Source organism: Anomaloglossus baeobatrachus, chromosome 7 (genome assembly GCF_048569485.1).
Source record: "Anomaloglossus baeobatrachus isolate aAnoBae1 chromosome 7, aAnoBae1.hap1, whole genome shotgun sequence".
Lineage (NCBI taxonomy): Eukaryota > Metazoa > Chordata > Amphibia > Anura > Aromobatidae > Anomaloglossus > Anomaloglossus baeobatrachus.
The window spans coordinates 248,978,152-248,996,902 of NC_134359.1; the positions used below are offsets into that span (position 1 = coordinate 248,978,152).

General features: G+C 47.2%; 1 protein-coding gene across 1 annotated transcript in view; it reads right to left on the reverse strand.

Annotated features, from left to right (window-relative positions):
• Window positions 1-1,848: 1,848 nt before the first annotated feature.
• Window positions 1,849-18,751, reverse strand: part of LOC142246685 (ERI1 exoribonuclease 2-like) — a 26,360-nt gene continuing 9,457 nt past the window's right edge. Inside the window, 8 exon segments of the mRNA XM_075319751.1 lie at window positions 1,849-2,409; window positions 2,411-3,127; window positions 3,293-3,381; window positions 3,502-3,583; window positions 12,108-12,114; window positions 16,840-16,933; window positions 17,666-17,822; window positions 18,432-18,559. Of these exon segments, the coding sequence (XP_075175866.1) occupies window positions 1,849-2,409; window positions 2,411-3,127; window positions 3,293-3,381; window positions 3,502-3,583; window positions 12,108-12,114; window positions 16,840-16,933; window positions 17,666-17,822; window positions 18,432-18,559 (1,835 nt within the window).

Genomic DNA, 18,751 nt, shown 5'->3' on the forward strand with positions numbered 1-18,751 from the left:
TTCAATAAAATGAACTTAAAAATATAACGATAACATATATAGGGGCAATGTACAATGCGCCCTGTAACGTCAGGGCCCCTGTGGTCCATAGCTCCCTGTGCTCAGTTTTTCAAAGCTATACTGTGATTGATTGCTGGGAAAAAAAAAAACAAAGGGCCAGTCCCTCCCCCCCCCCAAAAAAAAAAATACTGTGCAGTAGGTACCTTTGATGATGGGGCCCGTCAGACATTTATTTCATGTGTGTACAGCCTATAGCAAAGCTTAGGCGATTTGTGAAGCGCACATCAGCACAGAGGCCTTAAAGGAAATCTGTCAGTAGGTTTTGCTATTTAACATGAAAGCAATATAGGGCACAAGAATCTGATTCCAGGGATGCGTCAGCTGGCTTTAGTTTCAATAAAATCAGTGTTTTATCACCAGGAGATTATCACTGCAGGACCAGATCTCAGGTGCAGGCCAATCAGGCTAATCCGTATAACCCCGCCCACACCACTGATTGCTTACCGAAGGGGGGCGGCAGCAATGGTGGAGCGGGGTCACAAGAGGCAGAGGCGGTGCTGGAGTAGGGCGATGCTGCACGCGCTGTGGTGCTGGCTGCGGTGGGGGCTGTGCTGGCTTTGTGAGGCAGGTTGATGTGAACAGTGTCACAGATGCTCTGTTGGCGGTGCGGCTTCAAAGTAATGGAGCCTGGAGTTGGCGCGTGTGCAGATTGAGCTCTCGGCTCAATGACAAGCAGAGATCTCTTGTCTGCACGCGCCACCTCCGGGTGCCATTTTACTTAAGTCTGCTGCTGGAGATCAATGGGCCGGAGGCGGCGCGTGGTCAGATGAGATCTTGAGCCGAGAGCTCCATCTGCGCATACGCCGACTCCGGGCAGCATTACTTGAAGCCCACAACGCAGACAGAGCATTTCACCCGCCACACAGCCCCCCACTGCAGCCAGCACAGCCTCACGTCGCCACCAGCACAGCCCCACGCCGCCGCCAGCACAGCCCCACGCCACCACCAGCACAGCCCCACGCCACCACCAGCACAGCCCCACGCCGCCGCCAGCACAGCCCCACGCCGCAGCCAGCACAGCCCCACGCCGCAGCCAGCAAAGCCCCACGCCGCAGCCAGCACAGCCCCACGCCGCAGCCAGCACAGCCCCACACCACGCCGCAGCCAGCACAGCCCCACGCCACGCCGCAGCTAGCTTAGCCCCACGCCACACCACGCCACAGCCAGCACAGCCCCACGCCATGCCGCAAGCAGCACAGCCCCACGCCACGCCCTAGCCAGCACAGCGCCACGCAGCAGCCAGCACAGCCCCACGCCACGCTGCAGCCAGCACAGCCCCACGCCGCAGCCTGCACAGCCCCATGCCGCAGCCTGCACAGCCCCACCCCGCAGCCAACAAAGCCCCACCCCACAGCCAACAAAGCCCCACCCCACAGCCAGCACAGCGCCCATTCTCCACCTCCCGATAAACTACATTCGCATGATAATACGCACCCCTCATTTTCCTACCAAATTTTTCGGAGGAAAAGTGCGTCTTACCATCTGAGAAATACGGTAGATACCCAGTCATAAGCCATGAGAGCTCTGCATACACACACATCATTGTGGGGCACATGGTCATCACACCTGCTGTTCTACTGATGTCCAAAGTCCAGCATTTTTTTCCTATGCACAATTTTACTCGTCCATAATTCATGATCATCCTGATCTATTATCAGACACCACTGATGACGGATATCCACTAGTAGATGGAAGGGTGTAATAAAATCCTAGTAACATGATCCCACAGTCAATTCGTATTAGATGAAAATCGTTGGTAGACAATAATCGTGGTTGCAACTTAAAAAATTAGGTTCTCATCGATGGTCTCAGCTTGATAAAAGGTTTGTGCACGGCAGAAGACCCCACCGAAGTCATACTTCTATTAGAGGACGCGCTTATGGCACTGGTGGACAGGAAGGCCGAGGTGTGTGGAGTCTTCTCTTTCAGAAGTGTGTCCTCCCATTTGAAGTAGTTGCAGCCTTTGCTGTTCTCATCGCTTCTCCTCTGCACGGAGCAGCTATAGAAAACCCTGCCGTGGTTGGGACCTATATTGGATACGGTGAGTTTCTTCGCCCTGCGGCCACATTGGCACATCGGGGCAGTGATACGGTCACATTTTGTTGCCCCGATGGTCTTGTTTAGATTGACTGTAGAGCTTAATACTTTATTTGACAGCACACGGGAGACTGGTAACGTGCGGTTACCGTCTTCGTGTATGGTGAATGGAAGTTTCTTGGGGGGAAAGTAGAAGCTTACACTAGCGAGCTTCCTTTTTGGAAAGTAGTCCAACAACGTAGACATCTTGCTCGTCTTCCCTGTGGATGGAGACGGACCGCTTAGTCTATTTCCCAAAGCACTGGGTAGTTTCTGAACTGGGTAGTTCCTGGGTAAAACCTGAAGCATTAGATGCTGGTTTCTTCATATGGACATTATAAATGGTGGTGTCCGGGCTCCTATAAACAACAGCAGCCCCGATACTGTGCCTGGATTGGCAGCGATTCGGATTTTCATGACCATTTCTAAGCATTAGGACAGCGTATGATGGTGAATCTACCGGTATCAGATCTGGTTCCTCCACATTTCCCGGACCCTCATGCTGAGAATCCTCTATAACAGCGGCTTCTTCCCAATCCGCCAAAATGGACAAATCTGATTCTGAACAGGGATCCACATCCAGATCAGAGACATCATTCACCGTATGGACAGTAGTAGACATTATAATGTGACCTCTGCCATGTGGTGAATGATCCAGGGGCGTAGAGGAGAAGGCTCCAATCCGGCTGCCATATTTTACGGGACCGAGTGATGTTCGTGCAGGGAACCGATATTTATTGTCATTTCCAAGTGTTGTAGAAAGTCCATTTATTAACGTCTTGTGTGATGGCCCGTCCTTCAGGTTTTTGGCACAGTCCTGGTTGGCACCGGCAAGCAGTTGGTCATTAGGTTTCTCGGTATTTCGACCCTTCTTTAAGTCTTGCTCGTCTTCCTTAGCTATAGCTGTCGCTTGATTGACGTCACCTTCTCGGGATTTATGTGCTTGAACAGCCGATGATGGCCCCGGTCTTACGGAAGAATTAGGAGGTGCCTAGTTTTTATAAAGAAAGCCCAGAATTCTTAAAAAAAAAAAAAAATTAACAATTGCCACAAAAGTTATAATTTTCTTTCTTCAAGTTTTGCCTCCAGATGTTATGGTCTATTCATCATGGTTAGTTGAATGAAGAAAAAATGGAGAACTGAAAAACCAACTGACCTTATCTAAGGATTTAGTGATTTTCATGACGCAACCGTCACAGATCATTCTCCAAGCGAGGCGAGCCGTGTTCCAGGAATCATCTAGTCCTGGAAAGGAAAAAAACATTTTTTAAAACTTATCGTAAATGAACATAAAAGTTGGGCCGTATCCATCTCTTTCTTTCCAAACTTAGCAGTCACTTTTTGTAGATATAAAAACAGCCCTACCGGAGTGTTCCCGGCCAGAAAACTCAATGCTGACATCTTGTAAAGCGCCATTTAAACCTTTGGGTCTGCGATTGTAGAAAAGCTGAAAGGGAACATTAGAGGTGATTAGGTCACATTCATGCAGTGGGTGAGCAGACCCCCTGCAAAAGGGAGCATAGTTAACCCGGAAATGTTATTAATAAAAATGTTTTATTTGTATGTGCATGTGTATTGTGTTAGGGTACCCCTAGTGGCCGGGTGGGACGGCTGTCACCACAGTGGAGAGGAGGAGCCGGCAGAGACAAGGGGAGGAGAGAGCAAGGGTGTGAGGAAAAGATTAGATCAAGGGAGCAGTCGTCTCGGGGACAGGAGCGGAGCAGCAGAGCCGGGGCAGAGTGTGGGAGCTGGAAACCAGGGAAGCCGGTGAGAAAAGGAGCGGGCGGAACCTCATAGTGTGAAGCAGTCCGGTGTGGGTCCGGGCTGTGGGTAGCCAGAAGTGGGAGCCGGGCGAAGTGGAGTAGTCAGGCACATCCCCACTGGAGGGGACGCAAGGACAGGCTTCCCCCAGCTAAGAAAGCGTATCACCACCTTTATTGCTTTGTTTGGGACTTTGTGAAGAACAAAAGAATGTTTGTTCATTGCATTGAACCCTGCCTGAAGAGTGTTTGTGCGCCGGATAACATCTGCATCACCACCACACTCTGCCCCACCAAGTCATCTCCTGTCCCCATAGTGACGGTGGAACCAGGGGTAAGCCTGATTGCAAGGGCCACGACTACAAGGCCAGAGGCACCCCTGGCACCCCGTTACATGTGGCGTAGTCGGCAGGATGCGATTCCCCTGCCAGGAACCCAGGAGGCTGGAGATCGGGTCGTGCCTGAAGCACAGGATCCGGACCGTGATACAGGATTTCCAGCCCCGTGGTGGGAAGAGAACCTAGTACCCGTAGCGTTGGACCGGGTACAAGATGGCGGCAAGGAGGCCGTTATCTGTGAGGAAGAAAAGGCGCGGAAAGTTGGCGCCGAAAGAAGAGCCTGGGGCTGGCCGGTGCCGAAGAGAAAGCATGGAGTACTCCGCCCAAAGAAGGGAGGCGCCAGCTCCAGGGCACGGAAGAAGAAAAAGAAGTACCTCAGCGGAGGAGTCAAGATGATGCGTGGGGATGGGGGTGGAGTCTGTTTAAGAGCGGGAAACGAGGACCCGTCTCCACTCTACCCAGTCTCAGCATTGACACCGCCGCCGTTACCAGCAAGATTGTCAGGGGCAGCGACGCCTTCACCACCGAGAGGAGTTGCAGCAGCTGCGCCTGTGGAGCCACCCTACGCCCCTGCGTCCTTCCAGAGGATCCGTCAGCAGCCGGGACAATCCCTGGGGGCATACATCCAGGCCCAAGCGGAGGAATGGAAGAGGGCCTGGCCCCCAGAGTAAGTCACCACTGCTGATCTGTTGTTTAAGTCCGGCGCCGTTTAGCCGGCAGAAGTTCTTTTAAAGTTTCACGGGACGAGCTCCCTTCTGTGTGTTCGTACGGGCAGTCGCCCCATCTAAGACCGGGAGCGCTGTTGCCAAGCCTCCGGGCGCCCATCTAAGACCGGGAGCGCTGTTGAGCCTCCGGGCGCTAGTTGAAAGAAGGACCGGGAGCGCTGCAGAAACCGCCGGGCGCGGGACTGGTGGCCGTCCAGAGGAGGAGAACTGGGCAAACTGATGGCCGTCCAGAGGAGGAGAGCTGCGCACACTGGTGGCCGTCCAGAGGAGGAGAGCTGCGCACACTGGTGGCCGTCCAGAGGAGGAGAACTGGGCACACTGGAGCCCTCTGTGTGGGTGCTGCGCCTATTGTGGACGGTATTGCAGACTTTACGTGCTTCTGTGTGTTTTAAGTAAGAGCCGTGCCGGGAGGCTCGGGTTTTAAGAGGGGAGGTATGCAGTGGGTGAGCAGACCCCCTGCAAAAGGGAGCATAGTTAACCCGGAAATGTTATTAATAAAAATGTTTTATTTGTATGTGCATGTGTATTGTGTTAGGGTACCCCTAGTGGCCGGGTGGGACGGCTGTCACCACAGTGGAGAGGAGGAGCCGGCAGAGACAAGGGGAGGAGAGAGCAAGGGTGTGAGGAAAAGATTAGATCAAGGGAGCAGTCGTCTCGGGGACAGGAGCGGAGCAGCAGAGCCGGGGCAGAGTGTGGGAGCTGGAAAGCAGGGAAGCCGGTGAGAAAAGGAGCGGGCGGAACCTCATAGTGTGAAGCAGTCCGGTGTGGGTCCGGGCTGTGGGTAGCCAGAAGTGGGAGCCGGGCGAAGTGGAGTAGTCAGGCACATCCCCACTGGAGGGGACGCAAGGACAGGCTTCCCCCAGCTAAGAAAGCGTATCACCACCTTTATTGCTTTGTTTGGGACTTTGTGAAGAATAAAAGAATGTTTGTTCATTGCATTGAACCCTGCCTGAAGAGTGTTTGTACGCCGGATAACATCTGCATCACCACCACACTCTGCCCCACCAAGTCATCTCCTGTCCCCATAGTGACGGTGGAACCAGGGGTAAGCCGGATTGCAAGGGCCACGACTACAAGGCCAGAGGCACCCCTGGCACCCCGTTACATTCATATACACTACTAGGGTATATAATGGGTTGTATCCAGTGGATGATCTGATTTTTTAGTGCCTCAATGAGCTGTTTTGCTTGAAGTTGTCCTTCAAACCTAGAGTTTGGAGTTTAATTGAGGAGTTTGATGAGTCACATTCACCAAGTCTCATTTATAAGCACAATGACAGGCAAGTCATGTTAAAGGGAACCCATCACCAAGTTTTTCCCTTATGAGCTGTGGCCACCACCAGTAATCCCTCCCAAATACTGTATATAAGAGCCCAGGCCGCTCTCTATAACATAAAAAACACCTTTAGAACACTCACCTAGGTGGTGGTCCGGTCCTATGGGTGATGCTGCTCTCTGTCCGGCGCCTCCACCATCTTGTGGGTTCGCCGTCCTCCTGTCCAGCCCGTGTACATGATGCGTCCTATGACATCCACACAGAGGCCTACATTGCGCTCTTGTGCACTTTGATCTGCCATGCTGAGGGCAAAATCAAAGCATTATAGTGCGCATGCACGGGTGGTCTTTGAGCTTTTCTTCTGCCTGCGCATTACAAGTACTTTGATCTGCCCGGTTGAAGGCAGATCAAAGTGCGCAGGAGCGGCCTCTGTGTGAATGAAGGAAGTGTCATGCATACAGGGCTGGGCAGGAGGATGGCGATCACACAACGTGGAGGAGGCGCCACACCGAGAACAGTGACCCCCATAGGACTGGACCGCCCCCTAGGTGAGTATTATAAAAGGTGGGGGTTTTTTTACATTCTACCTAGTGGCCTGGGCTCTTATATACAGTATTCTGGGATGCTGTATATAAGGGGTCACTGGTGGTGGCCACAGCTCATAAGGGAAAAGCCTGGTGACAGGTTACCTTTAAATAACCCGCTAAATTATGTATTCTCTTTGGTGATACAAAAACAATAACCTTAAACAAAACAAAAAAAAATTTGAGTGGCCATTTTACTTATCGGCAATCTGTCATATAAAAAAAATGCTATTAACATGCAGATATGGGGTTTATCTGCAGGTTAATAGCATTCTGAAGCCAGGTGGCCGCTGCACTGAAAATCCAGCTAATGTGAGTTAAAGGGAATCTGTGAGGTTTTTGCTATGTAATCTGAAGACAGCATGCTGCAAGGATTAAAACATAAAATTCAGGGATGCCTGTCTTGTCAAGGTGTTGATCTGTTGTTTATTTACTGTTTGTTTTAGCAGCAGGACGTATCATTGTTTGGACTACAATGTCACACGCATGGCAGCCTGACACGCTCCCTCCTGTGACTGACACCTCACTGTCAATGTACAATCTCTATAGAGCCTGGTGTGGGCGACAGCAGCTCTCTCAGCTCTACTACATGGCTAAGTTTGAAAAATTCTGTTTGTGTCAGAACAGGTGGATCTAGTCATTTAAGTGATACATGATTGGATTCAGGATCTCTTTACCTACATCATGATGCTCTCAGATGAGGTAGTAAAAACATATTCACAGGTTCCCTTTGATGAACTTTATTCCTCCCCACACCTCCAGTATTCAGTTATAGAGGTGCGGCAGGCCCGGTTTCAGTCAACGCTCAGTACATAGTGAAAGGTGGCTGTAACTGAGACCTCTGCAGTGACTGACAGCTGGCTCTGCAGTGCATCAGTACAGAGCTGGCTGTCAGTGCCAGGGGTGGTTATAGCCATTGAAGCCGGGCCGCACCATCTCTATAACTGGAAGCCGTAGGCTGCTGGGAGGAATAAAGTTAATTTCCTACCAGCAGCCAGACTTTCAGGACAGTGGCCGTACAGCTTCAGAAGTCTATTAACCCCTTGGTACAATTGTAAATAATGCGCTTTGATAAAAACCGCATCAAAAACGCATGCGTTTTCCATGCGTTTTTTTAGGTGCGTTTTTGAACACTTTTCAGTGATTAATAAAGTTGGTTGAACACAGACTTTAGGGAAAAAAAACCTGTGATGTCATTTCCTTCTCCACATTCTCTACATTCTCCATTGTGGAAACAGAGTGCCATAAGCAAGGCATAGACTCCACCTAATAAACAGAAAATAGTGACGGACATGAAATCATAACATCCATGTGCTGGAAAATAAAAAAAAAAATTGAAGGGAAAACTATAATAAAAAGGATCGATAAATAGAAAAGCATAGAAGGATGGATGGATAAACTGAAAGAAAAGCAAAGCATTGAAGGATGAACATATAGAGAGATGGAAATAAAAGATGGATGAGAACTCAAAGAGGCAACAACAAAACGTGGACCCCACAGGTTGTTATCCAATTCCTTGTGAGTGCAGGGATACCCCACATGTGGCCAAAAACCTATATTTGGATAAATGGGAGGGCTTGGAATGGAAGGAGCACCATTTGAATTTTGGAAAAGTTGAAATAAATTGCGCGCACCATGTCACATTACAAGGGCCTCTTGGGTACCTATACATTAGAAACCCCCCACAAGTGACCCCATTTTGGAATGTGGACCTCTCAAGGATTTTATTCAGGAGTATAGTAAGCATTTTGAATCCACAGGTACTTCACAAAAATGTTGCTGTAGCAACAATATTCTCACTGTTAGGCTATGTGGTTGTGATCCAGCGACACGGCGTCTAGTAGACAGTGTCAGCCTTCCTGCAGAGATGCGAGTGTTGTCCACGGGAGAACGCAACTGCTCATGCCCACGATTTGGGTTAAGGCTGCATGGGATTTCTAAAAATCCTTCCACTGTGCTTCTACTGCACAACGCAGCGTTATGGATGCAGGGAAAACACTCTGCACCCAAAATGCTACAAACCCTGATTGTGGGCACACTGCCTAAAATGCGTCAATGGTTGAATGGATGTCTAACATATATATAACGTCCCACCCCCCTGCATATAAGCTGGCACTCTTTAGTGCCTTTCATGTGGCACTAAAGGGTGCCTAGCCTTGTATTTAGCCAAAAAAACTAAATAAATAAATAAATAAATAAAAAAAATGACGTGAGGTCCCCCCTATTTTTGATAGCCAGCTAGGGTAAAGCAGACAGCTGTAGCCTGCAAACCACAGCTGACAGCTTCACCTTGGCTGGTGATCAATTTGGAGGGTTCCCCAAGCTGTTTTGTTTTTTTAATTATCTATAAATAAATAATTAAAAAAAACAAACGTGGGGTCCCCCCAAATTAGATCACCAGCCAAGGTGAAGCTGACAGCTGGGGTCTGGTATTCTCAGGATGGGAAGAGCCATGGTTATTGGACTCTTCCCAGCCTCAAAATAGCAGGCCGCAGCCGCCCCAGAAGTGGCGCATCAGTTAGATGTGCCATTCCTGGTGCTTCGCCCCAACTCATCCCGTTGCCTTGGTGCGGTGGCAAACGAGGTAATATATGGGGTTGATGCCAGATGTGTAATGTCACCTGGCATCAAGCCCAGCAATTAGTGATGTCACGGCGTCTATTTGACACCAGACTAATTGACTGTAAACAATAGGAAAAAAAATTGACAACAAAAAAAAATTTATTTGAAAAAACACTCCCCAACCATTTCCTCTTTCACCATTTTATTGAAAAGAAAAGAAAAAAAAAGGGTCCCTGTAATCCATTTTGGACGTCCCACGTCGACTCTGGACCTTCTAGAATATGGGGGCACGCTCAGGGAACGTGTCCCCTATTTTCTAGGAGTGCAGACCCTCCATTTGAGGAGAGTGGTTGCAAAGAATCTGCACCCACTCTCCCCGATCACAGCTGCAGTGTGCAGAGCAGCCGGCCAGCGTCTCTGAGCACAGTACTGAGCTGTCAGCTGCTCGGCACATGTGACCGGCACGCACTGTGAAGGAGGAGGGGGCCGCGGGGGATCAGCGCTGCGACAGGACAGGTACGGAATACCGGGGGACACCGGGGGCTTTCCTGAACTTTGCCAGGAAGTGAGGTCAACAGGAAACCTCTTGACCTCACTTCCAGGTAAAAGCCTGCGTTCTGTATGCCGATAAAGCATGCGGACCGCAACAAAAATGCAGCGAACTGAGGTGTAGCTGCGTTCTGACCCACATCATTGATTTCAACGGCTGGAGAATGCAGCTACACCGCACAAAAGAAGTGACATGCTGCTTTTTATCCGCACCGATTTTTGGCATCCAAAACATGGCATTGATTTTTCGGCTTTCTCATAGACTTTGATGGAGAAGCAGGACGCATGCAATTTGGCACTGAAACGCTGCGGTTCTAAACGCAGCGTTTGAGGAAAAAAACGCAACGTGTGCACATAGCCTTAAGGACGAAGCCAGTTTTGTACTTAATGCCCAGGCCATTTTTTGTAATTTTGACCAGTGTCCCTTTATAAGGCTATAACTCTGGAACGCTTCAATGGATCCTGGTGATTCTGAGATTGTTTTTTTGTGACATATTGGGCTTCGTGTTAGAGGTAAATTTAGGATGATATTTTTTTATTTTATTTGTGAAAAAATCTGAAATTTGACAAAAAAATTAAAAATTATGCAATTTTCAAACTTTTAATTTTTATGCCCATAAACCAGAGAGTTATGTCACACAAAATAGTTAATAAATAACATTTCCCACTTGTTTACTTTAGATCAGCGCAATTTTTAAAACAACATTTTTTGGGGTTAGGAAGTTATAAGGGTTCAAAGTTCATCAGCAATTTCCCATTTTTTCAAGAAAATTTACAAAACCATTTTTTTAGGGACCACGTCACATTTGAAGTGACTTTGAGAGGCCTAGGTGACAGAAAATACCCAAAAGTGACACTATTCTAAAACCTGCACCCCTCTAGGTACTCAAAACCACATCCAAGAAGTTTATTAACCCTTCAGGTGCTTCACAGGAACTAAAGTAATGTGGAATGAAAAAAAAATAAAAATTAACATTTTACCTAAAAATGTTGCTTTAGCACTAATTTTCTTACTTTTTCAAGAAGTAACACCAAAAATTGGACCTCACACTTTGTTACCCACTTTCTTATGAGCGCACCGATACCCCACATGTGGTCAGAAACCTTTGTTTGGGTAAATGGGAGTGCTTGGAACGAAAGGAGCAATATTTGAATTTTGGAAAGCAAATTTGGCTGAAACAGATTGCGGGCACCATGTTGCATTTACAGATCCCCTAAGGTACGTAAACAGCAGGAACCCCCCTCAAGTGACCCCATTTTAGAAACTAGAACCCTTAAGGCTTCTATCGAGGGGTATAGTGAGCATTTTGGACCCACAGGTACTTCACAGATTTTGATAACGTTACGTTGTCATATTGAAAATTGTCATTTTTTTTTCTCAAAAATGTTGCTTTAGCATCAATTCTCTCACTTTTTCAAGAGGTAATTCCAAAAATTTGACCCAAATGTTTGTTACCCACTTTTGTATGAGCGCGGTGATACCTCATATGTGGTCTGAAACCTTTGTATGGACAAATGGGAGGGCTTGGAACGAAAGGAGCAATATTTGAATTTTGGAAAGGAAAATTGGCTGAAAAAGATTGCGGGCACCATGTCGCATTTGGAGGACCCCTAAGGTACGTAAACAGCAAAAAAACACCACAAGTGATCCCATATTGGAAACTAGGCCTCTCAAGGAATTTATCTAGATGTTTGGTGAGTACTCTGAACCCCCAGGTGCTTCACAGAAGTTTATAACGTTGAGCCATGAAAATAAAAAAATAAAGTTTTACCACAAAATTGTTACTTCAACCAGGTAGCTTTTTTTTCACAAGGGTAACAGGAAAAAATTCACCATGAAATTTATTGTGCAGTTTCTCCTGAGTTTGGTGATATCTTATATGTGGGGAAATCAACTGTTTGGGCACACGGCAGGTCTTGGAAGGGAAGGAGTGCAATTTGACTGCAAAATTGGCTGGAATCAATAGCGGACACCATGTTGCATTAGGAGAGCCCCTGAGGTGCCTAAACAGTGGAGGTCCCCACACAAGTGACCCCATTCTGGAAAATAGACCCCTCAAGGCATTTATCTAGATGTTTGGTGAGTACCCTTAAACCCCAGGTGCTTCACAGAAGTTTATAATTTTGAGCTGTGAAAATAAAAAAAATACATTTTTACCACAAAATTGTTACTTCAACCACATAGCTTTTTTTTAACAAGAGTAAAAGGAAAATAAGCAGCATAAAATTTATTGTGCAATTTCTTCTGAGTATACTGATACCTTATGTGTGGTGGAAATCAACTGTTTGGGTGCACAGCATGGCTCATAAGGGAAAAAGTGCCATTTGACTGAACATTTGGCTGGAATAATTAGTGGACGCTATGTCGCATTTGGTAAGCCTTTAAGGTGCCTAAACAGTGGAGGTCCCCCACAAGTGACCCCATTCTGGAAACAATACACCTCAAGGCTTTTATCTAGGTGTATATTGAGCATTTTGAATCCACGAATACTTCACAGAATTTGATAAGCTTAGGTTGCCATATTGAAAATGTTCATTTTTTTCACAAAAATGTTTCTTTAGCATCACATTTCTCACTTTTTCAAGAGGCAACAACAAAACGTGGACCCCAAAGGTTGTTATCCAATTTCTTGTGAGCGCAGGGATACCCCATATGTGGCCAAAAACCTCTGTTTGGATAAATGGGAGGGTTTGGGATGGAAGGAGCACCATTTGAATTTTGGAAAAGTTGAAATAAATTGTGCGCGCCATGACACATTAGCAGGGCCTCTTGGGTACCTATACATTAGAAACCCCCCACAAGTGAACCCATTTTGGAAACTGGACCCCTCAAGGATTTTATTCAGGAGTATAGTAAGCATTTTGAATCCACAGGTACTTCACAAAAATGTTGCTGTAGCAACAATATTCTCACTGTTAGGCTATGTGGCCATGATACAGCGACACGGCGTCTAGTACACAGTGTCAGCCTTCCTACAGAGATGTGAGTGTTGTCCACAGGAGAATGCAGCTGTCCATGCCCACAATTTGGGTTCAGGCTGCTGTGGACTTTAGCTCTATTCTACCTGCATAGAACACTCTTGTCTCCGCAGCATAAATTGACATGCTGAGGCTCGGGAAGCTGCACCACAGGTCAGTTTATGCTGCGGAGAAAAGATGCACAGTGGGCACGAGATTTTTATAATAGACCGAAAGACTAATTTCTCTAAAATCAATTTTTATTTATGAATATTAAAATAATTAAATCAAGCCATATTTTTCATATGCAGCTATATCGGTCAGTGAGCACACACCCGGTCGTGCAAAGCTAGATGTACTTAAAGGGAGTATTAATCTAGGAGGGTGAGGTATAGCCCAAGATGATTTTACTCGTTAAAGGGATATCGCTATGATGTATGAATAGGGGCCAGATCATGAATCCCTAGTCTGTCTGCTTCCTAGCCGCGGAGGTTAATACGCCATAAAGTTTTGGGCGCCCCCGCTCGACGTCGGCTATCCCTAGTACACCCTAAGACCTAACTGTGTTCCAAGAATTGACCCAAAGCCCAAAGGGGTATAATTAGTGCTGAAGTCAAAGTGGTTCAATCATACTAGGTGCATAGTCAGAACACTAGTAAATGTTAAGTATGATTGCTGGTCATAGACAAAATCCCCAATCGGAATATTTACGCACTCGCTCCCCTCTAACAATATATGAGGGAGTATTACAGGTAGCCTCTTAGGTCTGCTATCCAGTGCATTCGACCAACAAATTAGTTCATGGACCTGTAATTATTTGAATCCCAGTTGGGTAAACTTATCTTGCTGGAGGATGAACTCCCAGAAGAATCCCGACGCGTTTCCCCCACTTTGTTTGGGGTTCATCATGGGATGTTACCACAATGTGACAATGCACACATTCCAGGTCACCTTCCAGTCTCCAGTGTCCTGCAAACAGATCCCTTTAAATGCTGTATGAAGTGAGCAAAATAGTCCTCCTGTCCGATGCAGGGAGGACCTCAGCAACCCACCCTGTCAGTACGGGGCTGAATAGGATCCGCATGGGATTTCTATAAATCCTTCCACTGTGCTTCTACTGCACAGCGCAGCGCTATGGACGCAGGGAAAACACTCTGCGCCCAAAACGCTACAAACCCTGATTGTGGGCACATAGCCTAAAATGCTACAATGGATGAATGGATACATGTCAAACATATATAACGTCCCACCCCCTGCATATTCTAAGCTGGAGCCCTTTAGTGCCTTTCATGTGGCACTAAAGGGTGCCTAGCCTTGTATTTAGCCCAAAAAGAAAAAAAAGAATTAAAATAAATGACGTGGGGTCCGCCCTATTTTTGATAGCCAGCTAGGGTAAAGCAGACAGCTGTAGCCTGCAAACCACAGCTGACAGCTTCACCTTGGCTGGTGATCAATTTGGAGGGCTCCCCAAGCGGTTTTTTTTTTTAATTATTTATAAATAAATAATTTAAAAAAAACAAACAAACGTAGGGTCCCCCCAAATTAGATCACCAGCCAAGGTGAAGCTGACAGCTGGGGTCTGGTATTCTCAGGGTGGGAAGAGCCATGGTTATTGGACTCTTCCTAGCCTAAAAATAGCAGGCTGCAGCCGCCCCAGAAGTGGCGCATCCATTAGATGCGCCAATCCTGGCGCTTCGCCCCAGCTCATCCCGCGCCCTGGTGCGGTGGCAAACGGGGTAATAAATGGGGTTGATACCAGATGTGTAATGTCACCTGGCATCAAGCCCAGCAATTAGTTATGTCACGGCGTCTATTTGATACCAGACATAATTAATTGACAGTAATAAAAAAAAAAAATTGACAACAAAAAAAAAAAATTATTTGAAAAAACTCTCCTCAAAAACATTCCCTCTTTGACCAATTTACTGAAAAGAAAAAAAAATCGGGTCCCTGCTTTAATCCATTGTGAAAGTCCCGCGGCGATTCTGGACCTTCTAGAATATGGAGGGCACGTTCAGGGAACGTATCCCCCATTTTCTAGGAGTGCAGACCCTCCATTTGAGGAGAGTGGGTGCAAACAATCTGCACCCACTCTCCCCGGGTCACAGCTGCAGAGTGCGAGCAGCCGGCCAGCGTCTCTGAAAGCAAAGCAGGAAGCTGAGCTGACAGCCGCGCTCTGCACATGTGACCAGCGTCTGCTGTGAAGGAGGAGGGGGCCGCGGGGGATCAGCACTCCGACAGGTACGGGGGACACCGGGGAACACCGGGGTAGGAATAGGGGGTGACCTGACAGGGCCTGGGGAGCAGTTTTCTGTCGTATGTGTCATAGCACATACGACAGAAACCAGAGGAAACGGGTAAATGCGGCCGGCGCCATGTTGGATTTTCGGGAGGAAGGGGTGGGGGTCGGGGGGACACTTTGGCGACACCGGGGGACCGAGGATGAGATTTATCTCCCATCTGACATGTTTGTTCATGCCAGATGGGAGATAAATGATTTTTTACCGGCGTGGTCATTTACTGTAAGGTGATCATCGGTAAACGGTGTTTACCGGTGATCACGTGAGCGGGGACCGGAAAAACCGGCCTGAATCATGATCTCCAGGGTCTCAGCTACCCCAGGCAGCTGAGACCCCGGAAATTTTCCGACTCTGGGGGGCGCTAGACCCTTTTTTCCGACCGCCGTTAAAAAGCGGCGGTTTGGAAGAAGCACCCTAATTTGTCGCCGTTAAAAGGCGTATCGGCGATCGTTAAGGGGTTAACCTGCTAATTAATCCCATACGTACTGTTCAATGGCATTTTTCACATTACAGGTTCCTTTTAAAATGTAAGGAAAGTCTCTAAGCAAGATGTTAATCTTCTGTATTTTATATATACAGTATCTGGGTCTATAGATCACCCTCATAATATGTCATATATTTGTTTACATCTTATATCCTCTAAGAAGTTTCTAAGCAGGAAAAAATAATGTAGCATTTTTTTATGGTTCCTCAAGCAATTTTTGGGGGGCTGTCATCCATTCTTATAGTCCAGGGGCCAATAGTAATGAATTATTGGCATTAGACTAGAGAAGGTGATCGTAGCAGCCTGATCATAGCATGCTCCATTATTTAGCTACATGGATGTACAACATCTGCCCCTACATCTGCTCTTAGGGTATTTACTCACCTTGTATGTTAGGCTGGTTTCACACTTGCGTTGAACGGCATCCGTTGCATTGCGTTGTGTGACGGATGCAACGGATGTGTTGCATATAGTGGCACAACGGATGCAACGGATGCTGCAAAACAACGCAATTCGTTTTTGTTTTTTTTCACAGTTTTACTGTCGACAGACTATTGTGAACGATCACCTGATCAGTCACAGTAGCCGGCCGCCGGGTGATCAGCCGATCAGTCACAGTAGCCGGCCGCCGGGTGATCAGCCGATCACTCACAGTAGCCGGCCGCCGGGTGATCAGCTGATCGTGATCGTTCGGTCACCGACAATGTGTGCAGGGGCGGAGTGCGAAGTGGGTGGAGCCGAGCGGGGCCATGGCTGAGGACGTCAGTGCCGCGGGGACTGCATCGCTGGGGGACAGGTGAGAGAGTGTGTGTGTGTGTTTTGTGTGTGAGGGAGGGAGCGGAGCCGAACGGGGAAGTGTCGGGCTCCCGGCACACCTAACCAGGGTCCCTTGGTTACCCGATGTGTACCCTGGTTACAGGTGGAAGGAGCCAGAGAGAGTATGCGCAGTGAAATCCAAAGGATTCCGCTGCTCAAAAAAACGTTACATGCTGCGTTCCTTCCGCCCGACGCAGCATCAAAATAACGACGCTGCGTCGTCCGGCGGATGCAACACTGACACTTGCGTTACAGTGCGTCATCCATACAAGTCTATGGAGAATAGCGCAGTGCATTAACGGACTGCGCTATTCTCCATAGTGACTCCGCTGAACGCAAGTGTGAAACTAACCTTAATCGGAGGTCAATCCAGGAGTTCAGAAGGTCTGGCTTCCTCAGCTGTTTCCTTCTGCATTCATACAGTAAGCAAACCCCAAGGTCCCAGTCTGCAACCAGAAGCAAAGATGACTAACATGAGAATGCCATACCTGCACCTCTAAAGGGGTTTTATTGCATATAGATTATGGAGACAGATTGGGGCTGTATGTAGGAGAAGGAGGGACGGAGGAAGAAAGGAAGGATTTGAAGCCTTATGTAGGAACAGATTTACCATACATGGGGAGATATATTAATAGATCAAAGAAAAAGAAGAGAGAAAGCCACGGCACAGTCCATCCAATATTCCGAAGTGCTTTATTTAATTCAAATGGTGCAGGTAAAAATAGCGGGGAAAAAGCCAAGTGCAGGCCCCCAATGGACGACGGCTGATTCGCACCTCCTTGTGCTTCAACGGGTTCAATCAATTGGACCCATTGAGGTACAAGGAGGCGCGAAACGGCCGTTGTCTATTGGGGGCCTGCACCGGACTCTTTCCCCGCTATTTTTACCTGCACCATTTGAATTAAATAAAGCTCTTCGGAATATTGGATGGACTGTGCCGTGGCTTTCTCTCTTCTTTTTTGGATTGTATTTGGACTTTCTACTGCTCTGACCACGTGTACCCGCGACCATTTCCTATAATGGATGACCTGGAGGTGACCTACCCCTTCCCGGTGTAAAGGTATTGCGCGGTTGATGCAAAACAGTTTCTACGTATTGCTTGTTAGATATATTAAAATTATTGTATGTAGACTGAAAAAATAAAATATTTCAAATGAATAATAATAACAACACAGTACCGGACCATGTTACAAAGCCACACATCTTCTGCTCGCAGGTTGTAGGCGTTGGGGACAAACCAGGGAAAATAATGTGCTTTTCCTTCTGAAGTTTTTGGATCCATGTGGAGAATTGGGATAAGCAGATCTTTAAAGGCACGCCGTCATCCACTTGTTGCTATTATAAAGCAGAATCGGAGCATTATACAAACTGCATTAAGATAAGCAATATGATACAGCCGAACTGAGATAAGAGTTTCAAAAATAAAAATCTTTTTCCTTTGTTGCTCAGCAATATTAAAATGAATCTGTCACCAAGTTTTTGCCACCTAGAGCAGCATAATGCAGAAACGGAGATCCTGATTCTAGCGATGTGTCACTTATTGAGCTGCTTAGTGTAGTTTTGTTAAAAATCGCAGTTTAATCAGCAGTAGATTATCATTACAGGACTACTTGGCGTGATGCAGGTAGTCCAGAATATTCCTGAGCTCTGTATAACTGCTGGATCTGCAGCTGAGAAAACATTGATTTTATCAAAATGTCAGCAAACAGCTCAGTAAGTGACACATGGCTGGAATCAGGGTCTCTGTCTCTACATTATTATGCTCTCAGATGGGGGAGCAAAAACCTGGTGACAGATTCTCTTTAAAGGGATGAGGCAGTGAGTGTCTGGTGACATGCACACGTCCTGAATGGGATGAGTGAACGACACCTGCCTGGCAGGAGCCTATCAATGTGACGTCGCCAATATGGAAATAACCCTTTAATGAGATGTAAACACAGGTACCTGCTTTATTCCGGTCAGCTCCGTGCAAAAATCGTAAAGAACTGGGTGCTCTTGTGGCTGCACATACGTGTGAAACTCCGACTCAATTTCTCCATGGGACGTGTTTAATAAAACTGCAGGGAACTCAACTGAAATAAGAACATATATACATATATATTACACCAGTGTGTGACAGAATCCAGGACGCATCCAATGACCTCAACCACTTAGAAGTAAAAATCTAAAGTTAGATAGATACTGTATTTTTCAAACTATAAGACGCACTTTTTTTCCCCCAAAATTTTGTGGAAAGTGGGAGCTGCCTCTTATAGTCCGATGGC